The sequence below is a fragment of the Globicephala melas genome, chromosome 13, assembly GCF_963455315.2.
Source record: "Globicephala melas chromosome 13, mGloMel1.2, whole genome shotgun sequence".
Taxonomy (NCBI): domain Eukaryota; kingdom Metazoa; phylum Chordata; class Mammalia; order Artiodactyla; family Delphinidae; genus Globicephala; species Globicephala melas.
The window spans coordinates 3,378,875-3,401,907 of NC_083326.1; the positions used below are offsets into that span (position 1 = coordinate 3,378,875).

General features: G+C 46.8%; 1 protein-coding gene across 6 annotated transcripts in view; it reads right to left on the reverse strand.

The window, feature by feature from the left end:
* LOXHD1 (lipoxygenase homology PLAT domains 1) overlaps positions 1-23,033 on the reverse strand; it is a 190,696-nt gene that overhangs the window by 98,324 nt on the left and 69,339 nt on the right. For 5 of the 6 annotated variants that reach the window (XM_060310522.1, XM_060310521.1, XM_060310523.1 and 2 more), the window contains 6 exons: positions 12,581-12,657; positions 10,198-10,394; positions 7,579-7,771; positions 4,391-4,551; positions 1,390-1,858; positions 785-939 (listed from right to left, as the gene is read on the reverse strand). In XM_060310522.1, the coding sequence (XP_060166505.1) occupies positions 785-939; positions 1,390-1,858; positions 4,391-4,551; positions 7,579-7,771; positions 10,198-10,394; positions 12,581-12,657 (1,252 nt within the window). Of the gene's footprint in view, positions 1-784; positions 1,276-1,389; positions 1,859-4,390; positions 4,552-7,578; positions 7,772-10,197; positions 10,395-12,580; positions 12,658-23,033 lie in introns of those variants that run through there. The other variant, XM_060310526.1, reaches the window with a different exon arrangement.

The following is a 23,033-nucleotide window of genomic DNA, read 5'->3' on the forward strand; positions in this document are numbered from 1 at the left end:
GGGGGCAGAAATGTGAAAGGTGAGATGAGAGACAGTCTAGCCAGAGGATGTAGTAAAATCTCAAAGGACAAGAAGGACAGATGTATTTTCCATGCTTTTCCTACTATACCTAGAAGAGGGAGAGGTATGCATTTCTCTCAATGCTCAAAAGCCTTTGTGGCGTCACTGCCTCAGGATGCAGGTCGGGCTTCTCAGCCTGTCCTTCAAGGCTCTCATGCCCTCACCCCTTAAATTGGTCCCGTCAAGCTTCCCAGAGGCAGCGCCCACCATGGCTTGGCATTAACCACAGCATAGCGAGAAGACCCACTGTCCTCCAACTGGCCTTCCACACTTCCACTCCCACGTCTTTGTCATGCGGTCACATCTTCAGAGAACACCTCTCTCACTGTCATCTTTAGACATGGACACCATAGTCACCCACCACGGCCCAGTTCACATCCCTCCTTCTCACTAAGTTTCCCCCAAAGCACCATCTTACGTCAGCACTTCCTCCTTGAACCCCTGCCCCACTCACTCAGCACCTGAGCATCTGCTACCTATACTATCTCCAGTTAGTTGCTGTGGGCTTCCTGGCACTGATCCCCACCAGTGCCTTTCTTAGGTCCCCACCACAAAGCGCCGGTGCTTACAGAAGAGGCACTTCCATTCTACCTGGCTGGATTGAACAGAGCACACTGCTGGACACAGCAGTGCTGTGCTAGGTGGAGCTGCCTCAGGAATCACCAGAGGGCTCTCTCCATCTGGGTCCCACCCACCGCCTGGGGTCAGAGAGCCCAAGCCCTACCTGCCCCTGCTCAAACTTGTTGGACTTGTCCGACTTCTTTAGGGGCCGCTCTCCCGTGTCCCCATATTCCTCCCCGTAGATGGTCAGGAAGACATTGGCATCGGTGCCAGCCTTGGGCACACTCCCCGTGATCACCTGGACCTCGTAGGTGTTGGCTGGGGACACAAAACACACAGTGTTGAGGACACCTGGGCCTCGGGGTGGACCTGAGGCTCAACCCCTCTGATCTAGCCAGATGGTGGGAGTAGGAAGGACCTCCGGGTACACCCGCATCTACATTAACCTAGAATTGAACCCGTCCCTCCTCCCTACCCAAGACTTCTCTTTGCCATGAAGCCCAAGAGGCTGAGAGTCCTGGCAAAACTCACAGTCAGCAACCCTCCTACCGATGTCCCCCACGTGGAGTTACAGCGAGTTATACCAGGGCTCCTTCCAAGAGTCTCAGGACAAGGGCAATGCCAACCCCAGCAAAGAACTGTCCGTGGAGGCATTTCAGCAGAGGGCAGGTGAGGAGAGCCATGGGCCCCCCACGTGAGAGGAGAGCTGGGCACCCTCCCCCTCCCTGCCACCCCCCAGGGGACCATCTGACACCTCCTCAGGCTTACGCTCAGGACCCTCTCGGCCTGCGGGCACCAGCTCCACGACAAGTTCATTGTCCTCCTTGCCCCGGGCCAGCCAGCGGTGGGCGTCAAACTTGTACTCCTCGATCACCTCCTGCATCCCGGGTCCGAATTCCTCCTCCTCCTCCTCCTCCTCGGTTTCCTCGTCCTCCTCCTCCGACGAGGACTCCTCCGACGAGGACTCTTCCTCCTCCTCCCCCTCGTCCTCCTCGTCGCTGCCCTTCTTCTTCTTCTTCTTCCTCTGCAGCTTGGCCTTCAGACGCTCCTTTTTGAGCAGCTGCCGCAACTTGTCCTTCTCCTTCTTCCTCCGCGCCTCCTCCTCGGGCGTGAGGTCCTCCTCCCGCACTGCCGTGTGCCGCAGCCACACGGTGTCCACGAACCAGCTGGGGCTGAGGCCCTCGCCCGTGTGGCCGAGCCGGATCTTGAAGACCTGGCCCACGTCCGCCGCCTCCAGCTGCTCAAAGCGCGGGGCAGTGGCTGGGGGTCGGGGGTGGCCTCCGCCCCGCCCCCTGAGGAGCCTGGCGCGTCTTGCGCCAGGAGCGTGGGATGAAGAGGCTGGGACCTCTGAGCTCAAAGTTGCCACCGCTCCTCCTCTCGTGCACGCAAGCCTGGTTTCCCTTCCCGCCTCCCCCTCCCCGCAAGCGGGTGTCCTTCTAAACCCCTGTACAGAGGGCAAAGATGGTCTCCCTCCCTCTCTTTCTCTTTCCCCCTTTACACACACACACAGACACACACACACACACACACACCCCACACACATCACACTCATTCTTTTTTTTTTTTTTTATTGCGGTACGCGGGCCTCTCACTGTTGTGGCCTCTCCCGTTGCGGAGCACAGGCTCTGGACGCGTAGGCTCAGCGGCCATGGCTCACGGGCCCAGCCGCTCCGCGGCATGTGGGATCTTCCCGGACCGGGGCACGAAGCCGTGTCCCCTGCATCGGCAGGCGGACTCTCAACCACTGCGCCACCAGGGAAGCCCTCATTCCTTCTTTTTTTTTAAATTCCATATCTTCATCTTTATTCCCTCACGCAGAATGCCTTCATTCCTTCCTCTACCTCTAAAACCTATTCATTCTCATTCCTGAGCTTTATTATTACTTTATTTTTTTTAGTTTGTGCTTTTCTGTGCTCTCCTTCCGAACATTTTTTTTCAGCATTAATTATGTATAAATTTTGCAAGAAGCAAAAAATAAGTGTTAATTTTTCAAAAAATAGAAGTCTCCCCCAGGCCCCTCCCACACACCAGCGTCTCCTCTCCCTGGGAGCTCAGAGGGGAGAGGGCCCAGAGCTTGGCCCGGCCTGGATGCCCTCTTTGCCCATGAGCTCTGGTGTCTACACATCAAGTGGGAATTCCTGAGAGCAGGGACTGTTCGTTCTTGCTTTTCTCTCCCACTGGGCCTAGCACGTGTCTGGCTCAAAGGGCAGTGTCCGTGGATTTAGCTTTGCTTCACAGGATCAGGTCCTTGACCTTCGATCTGCCACTCTATTCTGAGCCTCATACTGTGGGGTGGTCTGGCCCCCGCAGAGCTCAGGGGACAGCTCACATGGAGTTCCTGCCGGTCGGGCCACTCTTAGGGCTCCCTGTGCTGATGGGCCCTTGCCTGGGTGTTTGACAATCCTTAAAGCCCAGTCCCACCAGTTCTCTGCTTGTGTGCTGGGGAAACTGAGGCCCAGGGCTGTCCTACGAGTTGTTCAGTGTCCCATAATTGGAGCCCAGGCCTAGATGAGAACTCGGGCCTTCTGACTCCCGGTTCATGAAGCCACAATGCAGCCAAAACCATCTTTGTGAGGAAATTATTAGCCAGAATGGAGCCCAGGGCCCCCAGGAAGAGGAACGTATTCTTCTCAGCTACATAGGGGATGGGCTCTCGATACGGTAAGTCCCTTCTTCAGCACATTCCATCTCCTCTCTAGTGCTTTCCAGGTCACAGCATCCTTGCAAGCCAGCTCACTTGCTGTCCCCTCTCCCCCCAACTGTCTGCCCAGCCGTTAATGCAGCCACCACCGTGTGCAGCCATGCAGTCTGTTCACATCCAGAAGATGCCCTGCTCTTACATCTGCATGACTTGATTTCCCAAGTCCTTTCGCTGACTTTGACTATTTTGATCTTTCCAGGGGCTGTGAAGCAGGCCAGGCAGGTATTATGAAGCTAGGTTTGAGCTGATAAAGAAGCTGAGGCTCAGAGAGGTGAACCGCTCGGGCCTCTGCATCCTCAGCAGTGTAATGAGGGGTTGGACTCCAGGAGGCCCCCTTCAGTGCTAACATTCCAGACACCTGTGACACTGGCCCAGCTCAGCCAGGACCCTCTCTGCTGGGCACTGGGTTAGGACTCTTTGCTGAGGGCCAAGCTGCTTGGGGCACACAGACACCCATAGACCAGCCAGCATGAATACGCTTCATTCACACACAGGTCTGCAGACACACACATGCACACACGCACTCATGTCCCACATAAGACATTCATGTGCCTCCCCAGGGGGCACCACCCTTGCATCCTCCTTCCTCTCCTGTCAACAACATGCTCGCACTCTCATCTCTTTTTCTCCTCTACTCGAAGGGAAGTGAGGAGATCTGGGGCCCTCAGAACACAGCCGGGAGACCCCAAGCCTCCCAGTATCCTGTTTGGGAGGCACGGCCCCACCGTCAGGCTGAGTGAGTGGTAGAATCAGAGGCCAAGGCTGGGAATGAATGTAGTAACCAAGGGTCTCGTGCAGTATTTTGCTAAATTAGAATCACCTGCTCCAGCAGTTCTCAGCATTGGCAGCATATTAGTATCTCTGGTAAAGCATTCAGAAACGTTCCCAGAAAACACGTCCCACCACAAAGGTTCTGATTTAACTGATGCAGGTATAGACCAAGCAGCCCTTTTTTCTAAAGCTCCCCAGGTGATTCTAATAAGAAGCCAGGGCTGAGAACCAATACCTCCACTTTCAGACAACTGCTGGGCCCTCTGTTGACAACCCCACTGCTTTGCCCACACACACCTGGAATGTGTCCTTGGACGCCCGCTCAAACACTTTTGAGCGGCTGGAGAGGAAGAGCACTTCTGTCTTGCCTTCCTCGCCGTAGATCTGCATGTAGACTCGGGCAGTGGTGCTTGCGCCGCCCACATCCCCTGTCCAAATCTCAACCTCGTAGTGGATCACTGGGTGGGCACATGGGGGAGAAATGGGACATTTAGTAATAACGGTAGTAGTAATCATTACAAAGCAAACACTTCGCAAGCCTCTACCCTGTGTCTGGTGCTTCTTAGGCATTCTCTTATCCAACCCTCCCATCAATATCATAAACCCCATTATTTCCATTTTGAAGATTGCCAAACTGAGGCTTAGAAGAATTGAGTAGGTGGTGGAAATGGCAAACCCAAGCCATCAGACTGCAAAGCTCAGTTATCCTGTGTGTCACACATGTCCTCTGGAGCCAGGGACGAAGAGTAGTCAGTACACCAGCTGGCACCCTCTGCTGTGTGCCTACCCCTGGGCAGACACCACAGTGCGGAAAGAAGTACAGGGCTGTGTGTTTGTTTCTTTTCCTTATTTTCGGTAAAGGAGGAGGGGTTGAAATGATAATTTTCATTTAAATATATGCACCTTTCAGATGATATCAACAGATACAGCTACACAGAGAATTGTCTGTATTTTGAAGTAGTAATACTTGATCAGGCTGTTAGAGGGTGGAAATGTGTTACAGGTGTTTACCCCTAGAGGGCACTTCCCATAGGAGAGCAAAATGTCTCCCAGAACTATGGGACCATATTTATTCAAAGTGACTATTACAAGACTTGCCCTCTCAGCAATGCTATAAGACAAAATCATAATTTTTTTCAAGTTAAGACTGTTATTTTCAACAAGATGAGGGATCTCCCACTACCGTAGCAATGTGAGAAATTGGGGGCTGAAAACAAGAGGACTAGCTGAGAGCCTGAAGAAGTTGAACTAGAGATATTGGCCTCAGCTGGGAGTGAGGGTGGGCTAGCAGATGGACCACAGGGGGACTCAGGAAAAGCCGGCATTGTGAATGGAGAGAACCCTGAACCCAGTTCCCTCTCTCGGTTCTTAGAAAAATAGCAGCCAGGATTATACAAAATGAGGACAGAGAAAAATGAGCATTCAGAGAACGAGAGCCAGCTCTTGGGAATGAATGTGGTATTAGCTGAAAGAAGATATTCCAAAGCAACGGTAAAGTCAAGGAGAGTTCTGAAGAGCAGAAAGGAAATTTCCCAAGAACAAATGATAGAAAGGTAAGAAAATCAGAGGAAGTCCAGCATCTCACTACAAGTTCAGTTCTAAAGGAAACAGAGGAAATAGAGAGGTGGAAATTGTCAAAGAAATAAATACAAAAAAGGGTCCCCAAACTAAAAAATGCTTCTAGACTGAGGGAGCCCGTGAGTTCCCAGAAGATTGGATGAAATTAAATCACAAAAGGCAGCGAGGACATCATGAAATTTCAGAATGCTAAGGATAGAAATAGGATCCTATAGGCTTTTAGAGAGAAAAAACCCAAAGTGTTGGGTAACAGAATGGCATCAGACTTCCCAGATGCAACCCTGGGAGCTAGAAGATGGTAGAATAATTCCTTCTAAACTCTGAGCTCGAACTCAGAATTCTCTAACAAGCCAAATTATGGATCAATGGTGACAGTAGACCAAAGACATTTGCAGACATTCAAATTTTCCATTGCAGTGGAGAATGTGTTCCCTCTAAAATGAGGGAATAAACCAAAGCAGAGGAAGGCATGAAATCCAGGAAACAGGAGATTTGACCCAGATGAGAGAAGAATGGAATGTCCAAAAGATAGTAGAAAGGAAGTCTCAAAAGGACAGCTTCATGGCAGCCTAGAGAACAGGACAGAGTCTCCCTTGAGACAGGGAGTGGGGGAGAAGAGTACAGAGAGGAAACCAACAGAATTCCTGTTGGGTTTGAACATATGAAAATAATTTTAGTTCTATTGGGAAGATGGAGATAAGATGGTGTAATGGCAGAATTGTGTACCCCCAAAATTCATATGCTGATACTCTAACCCGTAGTATCTCAGAATGTGACTGTATTTGGAGACAGGGCCTTCATAGAGGTGATTAAGTTAAAATGAGGCCATTAAGGTGGGTCCCAATCCAATGACTGGTGTCCTTGTAAGAAGAGATTGGGACACAGACATGCACATGCACACAGGAAGACCCTGTGAGAGACAGTGAGAAGGTGGCCATCTGCAAGCCCAGGACAGAGGAAACCCAACCTGCTGACACCTTGATCTTGGACTTCCAGCCTCCAGAACCGGGAGAAAACACATTTTTGTTGCTTAAGCCACCTAGTCTGTGATATTTTTTATGGTAGCCCTAGCGCACTAATGCAGATAGGTGGGTGTACAGATGGGTATATAGAAATATAGATGGGTATATCGAAAACTCTGCTAATGAATAAGTGAGGCTATTATTAACTCCAGAAAAAACAAAAAGTTGTATAAAAATTAAATTTAATTGTTATAAGTAGGTGTCAGTAGTGAAGAATATTTACATGGTTATAATATGTACAAATCAAATATTGATTATTGAAGGCTGGAAGGAGGGGATTGTGTGTGTGCATGCATGTGCACATTCAATAAAAATACATGTTCAATAAATATACGTTGAATGGTCTGTTTTGCTCATGGCTGCCTCTGCAAAGCCTAGGGCAGTGCTGGCACAGAGAAACATTCAACGTATATTTATTGAATAAATAAATGAATAAACAGCTTATCTCCTCCCCAATCTTCCCGGGGGGAAGACTATTTCTCAAACTCCTCTTGAACACAGGGCTGACAAGCTATATTCCTTTTTTTGGCCGCGCCACGCAGCATGTGGGATCTTAGTTCCCTGACCGGGGATGGAACCCATGTCCCTTGCAGTGGAAGCATGGAGTCCTAACCACTGGACCTCCAGGGAATTCCCAGAAAGTATATTTCTTAATAAAGTCATTTGCTGCCTTTATCCCCCCAAAAAATGTTTTATCCATTGAGTCCTCAGTCTCCTCATCTGTAAAAGGAGCCCCGTTTCCCTCCCAGAACCCTGGTACCAGGGACAACTGGAAGCTTCCCCCCTTTGAGACAAGACCCAAGTCGCCCACAGTCCCTCCTCCTTCCCTGCTGCCCCACCCTACGGGGAACATTGTTGACAGTCCCGCCATGGCCACCTCCGTACGTTTCTGGATGTCCACGACATCGCTGGGGTACAGCTCCACCTCCAGGCGCCCATCAGCCTTGTTCTTGTCCAGCCAGCGGTTGGCAGGGAAGATGTACTGCTTGCCTTGTCGGGGCACATGGATCTGGATGCTGCCCAGGAACCAGCTGGCGTTCATGCCCGTGTTGTCGTGCCCGACCACCAGCCGGTTGATCTGGAAGGAAACCCAGGGTGCAAGTGAGCAAGGAGCCACTGTGTAGAAACCTTCATCCCTCCATCCCTACCCACCCCCAAACACCGGCACAAATGGCCCTCCTCAACCCGGTCTCCAGTTCCTTGGGAGGCGCAGGCTTAGCAGGAGGAGGCTGGGTCCCAGGCTTGCCTGCCCTCAGCCAGCCAGGGCACCAGGGCACCACCTCTGCTGCCTGGAGCCTCTGTCCTCAAGTCTTTAGTCCAGCTCACCTCCTGGGTACATTGTGAGAAACAAGTGTGGGAACAGGTGTGGCAGGAGCTTTGAAAGCTCCAGTATGTACTGAAAGTTAGGTGGTGGACTTCCTAAGAATGCGGTGAATGCACGAGAAAGCAAACGTTCAAAATATTAACCAACAGCTTCTGACAGCCACGCTGGTGATTTGGCTTTGTTTTGTTTTAAACCATCCACTATTGTACGTATTTTTACATGTCTTCTTCGACACACCCATCCTACAGGTGATAGAATATGCAGACAACCTCTTAGGGCTCTGTCATTCTGTGTCCAATTCCTCCTCTCACTCTTAGCACTGAAGTGCACTTTTTCCCTATAATACTCCATAGTTCAGTTGCTTCACTATTTTATATTTTATGTTAATCTTTGCCCACAAGTAACATAGATGAGCGCATAAATGATCATGTTACCATCCTTAAATGTACCTGGCTCTTCAACATTCAAATGACTTTTATGGTTTTTTTTGAAATGCTGTATACAGGGCAATTCTAACATCAGATGGAATTATCAGATGGCCTTTGAGATCCCTTCCAGCACCCCCTAGATCCTCTTCGTGGTGGTTTGGAGGAGTGACGCTTGCCGTGAGTCTGGTGCCCAAAGGCTAGGTTTAGAAAATTGTCCCTGTAAGCCTTGCTCTCACTCTTTTGCATACTAAGTGCACCTTTGCAGCTGGTAACGGAAGCACTATCGCAGCTGAGTGCATGTAGCCCGATCCCCTGGAATTGTGGGAAGGAGACCAACTATATCTACAGACACAGCTTGAGAGCCTTTGGGGTGTGTGCCAAGGGGCACGGGAGAGCTTCGTTGTCTTTCTGTGGTGCTGGGACTGTGACAGAGCAAAGACTGGGACAGGTATTTTCTACCTGATGTGACAGAAAGCACCTTAATGGCAGGGACTACCTGTCAGTTCCACAACGACCAGCACCGGACGTGAGCAATGGTTCAGTCCATAACAGCTAGTGTTTATTGAACACACTACTGCATGTGGGTGTTACTAACATAGTTAATGCTATAACAATCTCATTGGGATCCCTTTTGATAGTAATGAGGAAACTGAGGCAAACAGAGATGAAGTAACTTGCACACGGCAGGTACGTGGAAACACTGGGCTTCAGACCCAGGCAGTCGGCAGCCTGAAACCACGCTCCCACCCTCTTGGCCACACTGTTTGTTGAGGGGGTTTCAGAAACACGAGAAGGGCCCTAACGCCCTCCCCCATCCCTCAGATATCTCATTTATCTGTTGGCTGTTGCCAGAAATCCTTAGTAATGCAAACAGCATTTCAGTCTATAATTATTAATTCAGCTTAAAATGTAAATACATTTTGATCAAGGAAAATCTTGATTTAAGCTCATTACCTTCAAGATATAAATGACTGACATGAGATCATTCCCCAGAGCACCTGAAATAAGGTGAGGCTCACCAAGAGGGGAAGGGGTTAGCAAAGGGGAGGTTGTAACCCTCTCAGTTTCCACAAGCCACCTCCTGAGACGGGCAGGTGATAACATGAAGCCCAGCTCAGACATTTCTAGAAAAGTCTCCAACACTTGAGTGCAGGCAGTCAGATCCACACTTCTCCAGGTGAAGTGCTCAGACCCCTCGCAGCAGGGCCACCTGGAGACATGATGGAGGGAGACCCTTGGGGGCCCCATCCTCTAAGGCAGAGTCTCTCAGGTGTGGCCTGGGAGTAAACACTGAAACGGGCTTCCTGAGCGTCACTCTGATACACACTCTAGTTTGGAATTGGGAAGTATTTTCAGTCCCTCTTCACAGCTTTTCCTCCTCTCTTCCTTCCCTGTACACCACAGTCCCCTTCTCCAGTGTTTGGGACCCAGGTCCATCAGTCCTGGCTATGGAGGTAAAGGAAATGTTGGGATTACAGCCACTAAGAATACATCTTCAAGCCCCAAAGAGATTCTGGAAGCTTGACCACTGTTCACATGTCTTCTGCTGCTCCAGGTCATAACTGGAAAACAACGTACTTCACTACCCATGCCCTTGGTCATTTTTTTCCTTCAAAATGGGTTCATCTGTGTGTCTGCAAGTGTGTGTGTGTGTGTGTGTGTGTGTGTGTGTGTGTGTGTGTGAATCCATGTGCAGATACACGCAGGTGAACGGGTAAGATGCCATCACATAGTCTCAGGAAGAAGACTTACGGGTCCAATGTTCAGGGTCTCCAGGGTGAACTCATCCACCCGGCCACGTTCAAAGTAGTCTTTCAGGTTGTTGTCAGAGACAAGAAGATCTTGCTTGATGGTGTCAGATTTGTCCCCATAGAGCTTGATGTAGACTGTAGAATCTGTGCTGGCCCCAGGGAGGTCCCCTGTCTTCAGGCTGATGTGATAGCGGAAGTCTGAACAGCCCGAGGCAGGAGGAAGGAAGGGAGGGTTTAGTGCAGGGTGAGCGGGAGGGAGCGTGGGGCAGGAGGCTGTTCCGCCAGGTCTGGGGTGCTCAGCTGGGGGTTGGGAGCCCGGGGTCTTGCTCTCTTTATGTAACCCTGAGACTGGGGGGTGGCTCCTGCCAGCCCCCCTCATCTCAAAATCAGAATTCTAATACCTGCTTGGCCTGCCCCATGGGGTGTGAATGCACTGGGAACAGGAAGACTTGCAAAGAATACTAAAATGTAAGAGACAAGGATTTAAAGCAAACACCTCATGCAATTTCTTGTCTGACGGATGAAGAAACTGAGGCAAAGGGAGCATCTACCTCCCTGCAGACAGTGTGTAGCACGTTTACACGGTGTTAGTGCTGAGTGTTCTGACCTCGGTTTTACAGGTGAGGAATCTGAGCTTCAGAAGATAATGTATTTGGCTCAAGATGGCAACAGTTAAGAAGGAGCCAGCCTAGCATTACACACTAGGCATTCAACATTAAGCATATTTGAGAGTTGTTTTTACACAGTCATTTAAGAAAATAACCTTGTATTCATTTTTTAAAAATTGAGAAAATTGAGAAATGGAAGCTGAGTTTTAGCAAATAAACTTTCTGGCATGATATTGAAATAATCACAACTACTTTCTTTGAACTATTATGTATTGATGTTTATATATTAAAATAAAATAGTTGGAGATATTTAAAAAAAAGAAGAAGAAGGAGTCAACTATGAGGGAAACCCTAACATGGACCCCGTTCGGCCCCGTTCTCAACTGAAATGCCATGCTGATGCTACTCCATCTTATGACCTAGAAAGGTCTTCACCGTCTGTCCACAAGGGAGGATACAAAGGCCTGGTAAAAGGCAAGTCCTGGGATAACCTGAGCCACGACCCCAAGTCCTATAGGTTTGTTGCAGGGTATGGGTCTTGGGAATGAGGAGGGAAGCACTGAGAAGGCAAGTGATGCTAGTTCCAAGGCCCGCTGTGCATGGCTGTCTCAGGGCCTTCCAGCACTGGCAAAAAAGACTCAGAGAAAGGCAGCTGAGCACAGCTGCTGGGGGGACAGCCCTACAGACCCGCCAGGCCCTGGTAGAGGCCAGACCTGTGGGTATGGCCCAGACCCACTCCTCCAGGGACACCTGAGGGCACCGAGGAAGTGGCTTTTGTCCTTCTTGCTGTAAAGATAGAGCAGGAACTGAGAAAAAAAGACCTCGTCTTTACACCATTTTCCATCTAAATCCTTTCAAAAGTTCTGACTTGGGAGTGGAGAGCCTGAAGGGTCCTTTCCATGTGGTAAAGCAGGGCTTGCTGGAGTGGAAAGGGCAAGGCAGGGAGACACAGACTCTTGGGCACTGGTACCAGCTCCACTGCTGGGTGCAGACCTGGCTGTACTAGGGGATCCCCTTGCCACAGGCATGGGTCGTGTGTCTAATGGGGGCATTAGTTCATCTCTTAAGGATCATCCCAGCTCTTAAATTCTGTAATTCTGCATTCAGAGAATGTAGAATTCCAACTCTTGAATTTTCTATCTGACCTTACAAAGATATTTAGCTCCACCAGATGTGTCCCCATCTGACAAATGGGCATAACAACATCAGCTCTGCCTACCTTCTGGGGTTATCACAGGGCTCACATGAGATAATCAATGATAAATATGAGGTCTTGTAAAAGGAATGAGGTGTTGGTATTACTGAGGATTCTGGGTATGTTTCTTTTAAACTTTGTCTAATGCTCATGATCAAACCAAGGCACTTGAAGAAATAACACCATTAAGGAAAGCTGTAAGGCCTCCAGGATAATTCTTGGCATTGAAAACAATGTTTTCATTGTATAGCCCCTTCCAAACGTGTTTATCCTCTCCAGGCCCTGAATGATAGGTACCCCCAGCAATGGGCAACATTAGCCTGTTACTGCTCTTGTTACTGTCATTGACAGAGGTCCACATGCATCAGGGTCCCACACTGAGGGCCATAACGCAGCTGTGTGCACAGCGCAGACAGACAGATTTCCAGATCCTCCCTCAGAGCCTCTTCCTCTCCACCCTGCCCAGTGCTGCCTCTGTGGAGTGAAGGGCATGTGTTTTCCCCAACTGCCTTCTAAGCAGCCAAGGGAGGGCGTCTGTCCTGCCCAGGGCACACCTACCACCTGTCCTCAGGATGACTTACTCTTCAGTGTCGCATTGCTGTCGCTGGGCAGCAATTCTCGGACCAACTGCCCATCATCCTTATCCTTGTCCAACCACCTGCTGGGCAAACGAGGGGCTGTTAGCTCTTTGAGTGGGGCAGCCTGACAACCAACCATCACACAATTCATGCAGAGTCACCAGGAGGCCAGAGCTTTGAACTCAGCAAAGGGAAATGGTTCTACCAGAGCTCAGAACAAAGGATCCCAACCCAGACTAGGGAAGGAGGGCTGCCCTGGGGAGGTGATATCTGGCTGAGACTGGAAGGATGACAAAGAGTTAACCAGGAGAGGAAGGAGGCGCATTCAGAGTGAACAACATGCTAGGACGGAGTGAAGCCTCCAGGAGCAGACGGACAGCCAGTGTGGATGGAATGGAACGAGTGAACGGTGCAGTGCTGGCAGATGAGGCTGGAGAGGTGGCAGGGTCACTTGATGTGGAACCTCGGTAATCACGGTAAAGAGTCTGTCCTAAAAGCCATGAACACCTGTGTCATCGTTATCATAAAAAAAAACAACCCACCTCTTTTTCTAAGAGTCCATCATGTGCGTGGCACTGTGATGAGAGCTCTGGGGTGGGGAGAAGGCAGAGAAGATGCACTATGATGAATAAGACACAGCCCAGCCCCTGGAGAACCTGCAGTCTAGTTAAGAAGGCAGGACAGACTGGCTGAGGTACCAGAGACCAAGACAAGGATGGATGTTAAACCAAAGTAAGTGCAACAGAAGTGTAGAGAAGTGAGAAGGGCTCATGGTGAAGGGCCACTGATCTGAGTCCTCAAGGATGAATGAGATTTGCCAACAAGGAGAAGCTGGGTCTGGACCCTGCACGGCTGGGATTTGAGGGCTATGACTCATCAATATGTCGGAGTGGGCCATGGCATCTGCCAGTGAAAAAGACATTGGACCAATCTGCATGAAAAGCACTGCTCCCACAGAGCACAGAGACCCAGGCTGGGAAATCAGACAATCGTGCAAGCACGAGTTATCCAGGCCCCAGTACCCAAGGCAGTCTGTGATATGGGCTGATGGCAAAAGAAGAGACACCCTCAGTGTTCTCCAGGGCAATGGGGAAACAAAGGTACTTTCTTCTTGACCATTTGTCTACATCTTGGTGCTTGTCTTTGCAGCCCACTCCTATTATACTCCCTAGAGGGAGGCAATCCCTGGGCCACAGAACCTATCAAAGGAAGTCAAAGCACTGTCTCCTCTCCAGCGCTCCCAACATGGAGCTCAGTCTTCTCTAAACCACAGTCCTCTCTGCCAATATACTACTCCCCTCCCCAGGGTCAATTCAGGCAACACTGTGGTCTCTCACATCTCTTCGCTCTTGCCCTCCCCCACTAAGTACATGATCTTACATTCCCATGGGACCTTGCTATCAGCTGGCTGTTAGCTACCACTGACTACTACACATAAAATAGATAAGCAACAGGATCTACTGTATAACACGGGGAACAATATTCAATATCCTGTAATAGCCTATAATGGAAAGTAATCTGAAAAATATAATTGAATCACTACCTGAGACTAACACAATATTGTAAATCAACTATACTTCAATTAAAAAAAAACACTAGCTGACAATTAAGTTGTTATGCTTCCCATGAGCTTTCATGCTGTGAATCTAGAACACCAAAAACCGTCTGAGATTATAAGACATTAAGGTACAAACTCATGGCTTTGATGACAGGGTAAGGGAGAGATTTTGGGGAGCAAGGGAGTGCTGACTAGAGCTCCTCAATCAACCTCTGATTGTCCTGCTGAGGTCACTGCAGCATCTCCCACAGACTTGGAGACCACGGAGGAGGAGGCAGTGATGTGGCCCTGTCAGTGTGCTCACAGGGACAGGGAGGGTGGATAGTCAGCAGACCACTGGCCATCGCAAAATCCCATCTGCTCTCCCTTCTTTCTCTCCACCACTTCTCCATCCCCAGGCCCTCCCCAGCAGCAGAGGAAACCATGACTTGTCATTTCAGTTTCCACCTAAATACTTGCAGGATATTAATAGGTATTTCCAAATATAGTCATTTTCTTTCAGCTTCAAACACTTCAGCCCAGTTTCAGAGTGAGATGTTGCTAAATGGATAAGCCAGTCTGCTGGAGATTTTATTACTCTTTCTCTGGGCTCACAAAAATGTGCAAGTATGCACACGTGTGCACACACACGTACATACATGAACACACACACAAACACATGCACACACATAAACACATGCACACACACATAAACACATGCACCTAAACACACACGTACACACGTAGGCACACACACACACACACACACACACATAAACACACACACATCTACCATAGCTAAGATGCTCACCACTCCCTGATCCTGGCAGAGAAGTTCTGATAAATAGGCCTGGTTTGTTCTCCTCTCCCAGGGAGTAAAATAATAGCTCAGGTGAAGAAAGAAGCAGTTTGTGAGCCCAGGTTCTAGCTCCAGGTTCTTCAGAGTCCTCCTGGATCCTGAAGCAGCAAATGCCATCACCACACACCTCACCAAGATATCAGAATCCATTTTCTAAGCCTCTTAGATAGCCTCATCCACCAGAGGGCAGACAGCTGAAGCAAGAAGAACTACAATCCTGCAGCCTGCAGAATGAAAAACACAATCACAGAAAGATAGACAAAATGAAAAGGCAGAGGATTATGTCCCAGATGAAGGTATAAGATAAAACACTAGAAAAACAGCTAAATGAAGTGGAGATAGGAAACCTTCCAGAAAAAGAATTCAGAATAATGATAGTGAAGATGATCCAGGACCTCAGAAAAAGAATGGAGGCAAAGATTGAGGAGATGCAAGAAATGTTTAACAAAAACCTAGAAGAATTAAGGAACAAACAAACAGAGATGAACAATACAATAACTGAAATAAAAACTACACTAGAAGGAATCAATAGCAGAATAACTGAGGCAGAAGAACGGATAAGTGACCTGAGAGACAGAATGGTGGAAATCACTGCTACAGAACAGAATAAAGAAAAAAGAATGAAAAGAAATGCAGACAGCCTAAGAGACCTCTGGGACAACATTAAATGCACCAACATTCTCGTTATAGGGGTCCCATAAGGGAAAGAGAGAGAGAAAGGACCCGAGAAAATATTTGAAGAGATTATACTCAAAAACTTCTCTAATATGGGAAAGGAAATAGCCACCCAAGTCCAGGAAGTGCAGAGAGTCCCAGGCAGGATAAACCCAAGGAGAAACACACTGAGACACATAGTAATCAAACTGACAAAAATTAAAGACAAAGAAAAATTATTAAAAACAACAAGGGAAAAATGACAAATAACATACAAGGGAACTCCCATAAGTTTAACAGCTGATTTCTCAGCAGAAACTCTACAAGCCAGAAGGGAGTGACAAGATATATTTAAAGCGATGAAAGGGAAGTACCTACAACCAAGCCTACTCTACCTGGCAAGGATCTCATTCAGATTCGACAGAGAAATCAAAAGCTTTACAGACAAGCAAAAGCTAAGAGAATTCAGCACCACCAGACCAGCTGTGCAACAAATGCTAAAGGAACTCCTCTAGGTGGGAAAGAGACTAGCAACTTAAAACAACCTTGTACATATATAGACTGCTATATCAAAACGTCATGGGAAGAGCAAACCCAAAACTACAATAGATATACACACACAAAAGAAAAAGCAACAGAAACACAACACTAACGATGGTCATCAAACCACAAGAGAAGAGAACAAAAGAGGAAGGAAAGAAAAAAGACCTACAAAAAGAAACCCAAAACAATTAAGAAAATGGCAATAGCAATACACATATCGATAATTACCTTAAGTGTGAATGGATTAAATGCACCAACCAAAAGACATAGACTGGCTGAATGGATTTGAAAACAAGATCCGTGTGTATGCTGTCTACAGGAGACCCACAGCAGACCTAGGGACACATACAGCCTGAAAGTGAAGATATGGAAGAAGGTCTTCCATGCAAATGGAATTCAAAAGAAAGCTGGGAAAAAAAAAAAAAAAGAAAGCTGGAGTAGAATATTCATAACAGACAAAATAGACTTAACAATAAAGACGGTTATAAGAGACAAAGAAGGACACTACATAACAATCAAGGGATCAATCCAAGAAGAAGATATAACAATTGTAAACATATATGCATGCAACATAGGAGCACCTCAACATATAAGACAAATACTAATAGCCATAAAGGGAGAAATTGACAGTTACACAATAACAGTGGGGGATGTTAACACTCCATTTTTATCAATGGACAGATCATCCAGACAGAAAATTAATAAGGAAACACAAGCTTTAAATGACAAAATAGACCAGATAGATTTAATTGATATTTATAGGACATTGCATCCCAAAACAGCAGATTACACTTTCTTCTAAAGTGCACATGGAACATTCTCCAGGATTGACCACATCCTGGGCCACAAAGCAAGCCTTGGTTAATTTAAGAAAATTGAAATCATATCAAGCATCTTTTCCGACCACAATGCTATGAGATTAGAAATGAACTACAAGAAAAAAAAACTATCAAAAACACAAACATGTGGAGGTTAAACAATTTGCTGCTAAACAATTTGCTAGTTAACAACCAATGGATCACTGAAGAAATAAAAGAGGAAATAAAAAAATACCTAGAGACAAATGAAAATGAAAGCACAACCATCCAAAACCTATGGGATACAACAAAAGCAGTTCTAAGAGGAAAGTTTATAGCAATACAATCTTACCTCAGGAAACAAGAAAAATCTCAAATAAACAAGCTAACCTTACACCCAAAGCAACTAGAGAAAGAAGAACAAACAAAACTGAAAGTCAGTAGAAAGAAAGAAATCATAAAGATCAGAGCAGAAATAAATGAAATAGAGACAAGGAAGACAATAGCAAAGATCAATGAAACAAAAAGCTGGTTCTTTGAAAAGATAAACAAAATTGATAAACCATTAGCCAGACTGATCAAGAAAAAGAGGGAGAGGACTCAAATCAATAAAATTAGAAATGAAAAAGGAGAAGTTACAACTGACACTACAGAAATACAAAGGATCACAGGAGACTACTACATGCAACTGTATGCCAATAAAATGGACAACCTGGAAGAAATGGACAAATTCTTAGAAAGGTACAGTCTCCCAAGACTGAACCAGGAAGAATTAGAAAATATGAACAGACCAATCACAAACACTGAAATTGAAACTATAATTTAAAAACTCCCAACAAACAAAAGTCCAGGACCTGATGACTTCACAGGAGAATTCTATCAAACATTTAGAGAAGAGCTAACACCTATCCTTCTGAAAGTTTTCCCAAAAATTGCAGAGGAAGGAAGACTCCCAAACCCATTCTATGAGGCCACAATCACCCTGATGCCAAAACCAGACAAAGATACCACTGAAAAAGAAATTTACAGGCCAATATCACTGATGAACATAGATGCAAAAATCCTCAACAAAATACTAGCAATTCAAATCCAAAAATACATTAAAAGGCTCATACACCATGATTGAGTGGGATTTATCCCAGGGGTGCAAGGATTCTTCAATATCCACAAATCAGTCAATGTGATACACCACATCCACAAATTGAAGAATAAAAACCATATGATCATCTCAAAAGATACAGAAAAAGCTTTTGACAAAATTCAACACCCATTTATGATAAAAACTCTCCAGAAAGTGGGCATAGAGGGAACCTACCTCAATGTAATAAAGGCCATATACAACAAACCTACAGCTAGCATCATACTCAATGGTGAAAAGCTGAAAGCATTTCCTCTAAGATCAGGAATAAGACAAGGATGCCCACTCTCACCACTTTTATTCAACATAGTTTTGGAAGCCCTAACTACAGCAGAGAAGAAAAAGAAATAAAAGGAATCCAAATTAGAAAAGAAGAGGTTAAACAGTCACTGCTTGCAGATGACATGATGTTATACATAGAAAAGCCTAAAGATGCTTCCAGAAAACTACTAGAGCTCATCAATAAATTTGGGAAAGTTGCAGCCTACTAAATTAATACACAGAAATCTGTTGCATTTCTATATACTAACAATGAAAGATCAGAAAGAGAAAGTCAAGAAACAATCCCATTTCCCATTGCATCAGAAAGAATAAAATACCTAAGGAGACAAAAGACCTAAGGAATAAACCTACCTAAGGAGACAAAAGACCTGTACTCCAAAAACTATAAGATGCTGATGAAAGAAATTGAAGAAGACATAAACGGATAGAAAGATATACCATGCTCTTGGATTGGAAGATTAAATATTGAGAAAATGACTATACTACCCAAGGCAATCTACAGATTCAATACAATCCCTATCAAATTACCAATGGCATTTTTTGCAGAACTAGAACAGAAAAACCCTAAAATTTGTATGGAGACACAAAAGACCCCGAATAGCCAAAGCAATCTTGAGAAAGAAAAATGGAGCTGGAGGAATCAGGCTTCCTGACTTCAGACTATACTACAAAGCTATAGTCATCAAAACAGTATGGTACTGGCACAAAAATAGACCTATAGATCAATGGAACAGGATAGAAAGTCCAGTAATAAACCCACGCACCTATGGTCAATAAATCCATGACAAAGGAGGCAAGACTATACAATGGTGGAAAGAAAGTCTCTTCAACAAATGGTACTGGGAAAACTGGACAGCTACATGTAAAAAAATGAAATTAGATCATTATTTAACACCATACACAAAAATAAGCTCAAAATGGATTAAAGACCTAAATGTGAGACTGGACACTGTAATACTCTTAGAGGAAAACATAGGCAGAACACTCTCTGACATAAATCACAGCAATATCTTTTCCAATCCGTCTCCCAGAGTAATGGAAATAAAAACAAAAATTTAAAAATGGGACCTAATTAAATTCAAAAGTTTTTGCACAGCAAAGGGAACCATAAACAAAATGAAAAGACAACCCACAGACTGGGAGAAAATATTTGCGCATGATGGGACCGACATGAGATTAGTCTCCAAAATTTACAAACAGCTCATGCTGCTTAATATCATCAAAACAAACAACCCAATCAAAAAATAAGCAGAAGACCTAAATAGACATTTTTCCAAGGAAGACATACGGATGGCCAAGAGGCACATGAAAAGATGTTCAGCATCGCTAATGATTAAAGAAATGCAAATCAAAACTACAATGAGATATCACCTCACACCAGTCAAAATGGCCATCATCAAAAAATCCACAAACAATAAATGCTGGAGAGGGTGTGAAGAGAAAGGAATCCTCCTACACTGTTGGTGGGAATGTAAATTGGTACAGCCACTCTGGAGAACAGTACGGAGTTTCCTTAAAAAACTGAAAATAGAGCTACCATATGACCCTGCAATCCCACTCCTGGACATTTATCTGGAGAAAAACATGGTCCTAAAGGATACATGCACCCCAATGTTCATTGCAGCACTGTTTACAATAGCCAAGACACGGAAGCAACCTAAATGTCCATCGATAGATGAATGGATAAAGAAGATGTGGTACATATATACAATGGAATATTACTCAGCCATAAAAAAGAATGAAATAATGACATTTGTAGCAACATGGATGGACTTAGAGATTGTCATGCCGAATGAAGTGTCAGACAGAGAAAAATATCATATGATATCGCTTATATGAGGAATCTAAAAAGAAATGATACAAATGAATGTATTTACAAAACAGAAACGGACTCACAGACTTAGAGAATGAACTTATGGTTACTGGAGAGGAAGGGTGGAGGGAAGGGATAGTTAGGGAGTTTGGGATTGACATGTACACGCTGCTGTATTAAAAAGGATAACCAACAAAGACCTACTGTATAGATCAGGGGGAAAAAAAAAAGAATCCATTTTCTAAAAACTGTGTGAACTCTTAAGTGTTTGGGGGCATGGAGAGCCCTGGGGTATGTCAGAGGCTTCAGCTCCTAGTCAGCCCTACAATCACCAGCAGCAACAGCATCGCCTGTGTCATCAGCAGACTTGGCTCCTTTCAAAGTGCAACCGGATTTCACCCTCATAATCACCGTAAGACACTTGCTGGTTGGGAAGGCACAGAAGACCAGAGAAGTTAAGAGCTTTGCCCAAAGTCACATAGCAGGTAGGTGGCCAGATTCCTGGCCCTTGCACCACGCTCGTGGCAATTCAGCCAGTGTGGACACTCAGACTTCTTCCTCATCCCCTTTTCACATTCCCCCTCTTCTTCCTCACCTGTCCCAGGGCTCAGTCCTCATTTTCTTCATCCACACTCTCCCTAAAGGATCCCCTCCATTTCCCTGACTTTAAATTCCATCTCTATGCTCTCATTTCCTGAATTTATTTCTCAAGGCCTGACTCTGCCTACTTGATGCACAAGCATCTCAAAACTAACATGGCCCCACTGGACCTGCAGAGTCCACCCATCCCCAACCCTCAGCCCTCGCTCCCCAGGCTTCCCATTTCGGTACAGAGGGTGACCTCTGCCCACCTACTGAAGGCAGAGACCTGGGGTCTCCAATTCTCCTCTCTCTTAGTGGCAGGTCCTATGAACTCCACCTCCAGGATCCACCTGTGGTGTAGCCCTTCCCCCTACCTTTGCTGCCACCACCTGGGGCCAGGCTGCCAAGTTACGGGCTGAATTGTGTCCCCCCACAAGGAAAGATCTGTTGAAGCCTTAACCTTAGTACCTCAGAATGTGACTTTATTTGGAAATAGTGTCCTCACAGAGGTAACTGAGTTAAAATGAGGTCATTAAGGTGGGCCCTCATCTAAAATGACTGATATCCTTATAAAAAGTGGAAATCTGGACACAGAGACAGACACATACAGAGGGCAGACAATGTGAAGACAGAGGGAGAAGATGGCCATCTACAAGCCCAGGAACGCCTGCGGTTGCCACAAGCTGAGAGGCGTGGAGCAGACCCTGTTCAGAGCTCCTTCGGGAGAGCATGGTCCTGCCGACACCTTGAGTCTGGACTTCTGGCCTCCAGAACTGCGAGGCAAAATTCTGCTGTTTAAGCCACTCAGTTTGTGGTACGTTGTTACAGCAGCCCTAGCAAACTAATACATACTGTCATGGACCCCACAACACCTCTTGCCATTCTGTTTCCTCTCTGGACTCCCTACCACCTGTCCTCCACGCAGAAACCAGAGGGAACTACCCAAAATGGAAGAGCCCCACCAAGCCCTCCTGATATGGGCCTCTGCCCACCTCTGACCCCACCACGTGGCTTTCTCCTTTGTCCACCTGCTTTGGTCTCATTGGAGTTCTAGAACCCTCAAGCTCTTTCCCCTGGCACTCTCCTTTTCATCCTGCAAGAATTCAGCCTAAATGTCCCCATGAAGACAGACCCACCCACCTTCTCCATCTCTGACCCACCCTCTCCATCTCAGTGTGGCCTCTCCAGCAGCTGCTGCCACCACTGTGCGTTTCCTCCAGCCCACTCCTCAAAGTCAGCAATTGTGGCTTTCTTAGTGTATTCGTTTGCTTATTGTTTAGTTCCCTTCCAGACAACAAACTTCATGAAGACAGGGGGCAAGCGTATATAAATGCTTCATAAATATCTTTTGAGTGGACGGGAATAAAACAAGGAAGCCTGGTCCATCCAGCATCCCAGCCAGGCAGCCTCTGGGTCCAGCAGGGAGCAAACGGGTCAGTGTTGAGGAGAGACCAGAACTCTCCCACCCCCTCCTTCTTCGTGCTCCCTCCCCATGGGCCAGGCAGCCCTTAGCAACCTCTGCGAACCCCCTCCTCAGTCCCATGCCTCTCACCACTTCTCCAGCCTGGATGACCCACCCTCCCTTCTCTTCACCATCCATTCACTCTCCGATCTTCCTTCCAGGCCCAGGTCCTGTCTGCCTCTCTTGAGAAGCCTTCCCTGGCTCCCCAACCCTTACTCGGAGCCTCTTTCTGTCTATTAGTGCCACTGACTTGGAGCTGCCTGCATCATTACCTATCTTTCCAACGTAATCCTCTTAATACTAACAGTGGCCATACTTTGAAGACTGTAGATGCCTTTGTCATGGACAAAAACATTTCACAATCATTGTGCCCTGGGATTGCCCCAGTGGCCCTCCATAGCTGGGAAGCTGCTCTTCCTGGGCTGGTGTGGTGGTAAGCAAATCAGCTGTAGCAAATGTGTCTGCATGCACATGTGTGCACGAGTGCGTCTGTGTGCCTGGTAGAGAAAGAGCAATGCATTCGCTGCTGTTAGGCAACCTGCCCCCACCCACTCCGAGCAGAGCTGCCCTTAGGCGAGAAGCCTGGGCCAGCCCTAAGGAAGTGACCTTGGACACGCACGCACGCAGCACCTTGTCCATAGGTGCAAGACTCAGCTTGGGCCTGGGATTTGCAGAGCCTCGTTGATCCAAAGCTCCAGTTAAGCGTGTACCTCCCAGACATTGTACGGGTGAATGGGAATGGCCAACCAGACAGCACAAACAATGCTGGTATTGTTCCTCATTATAGAA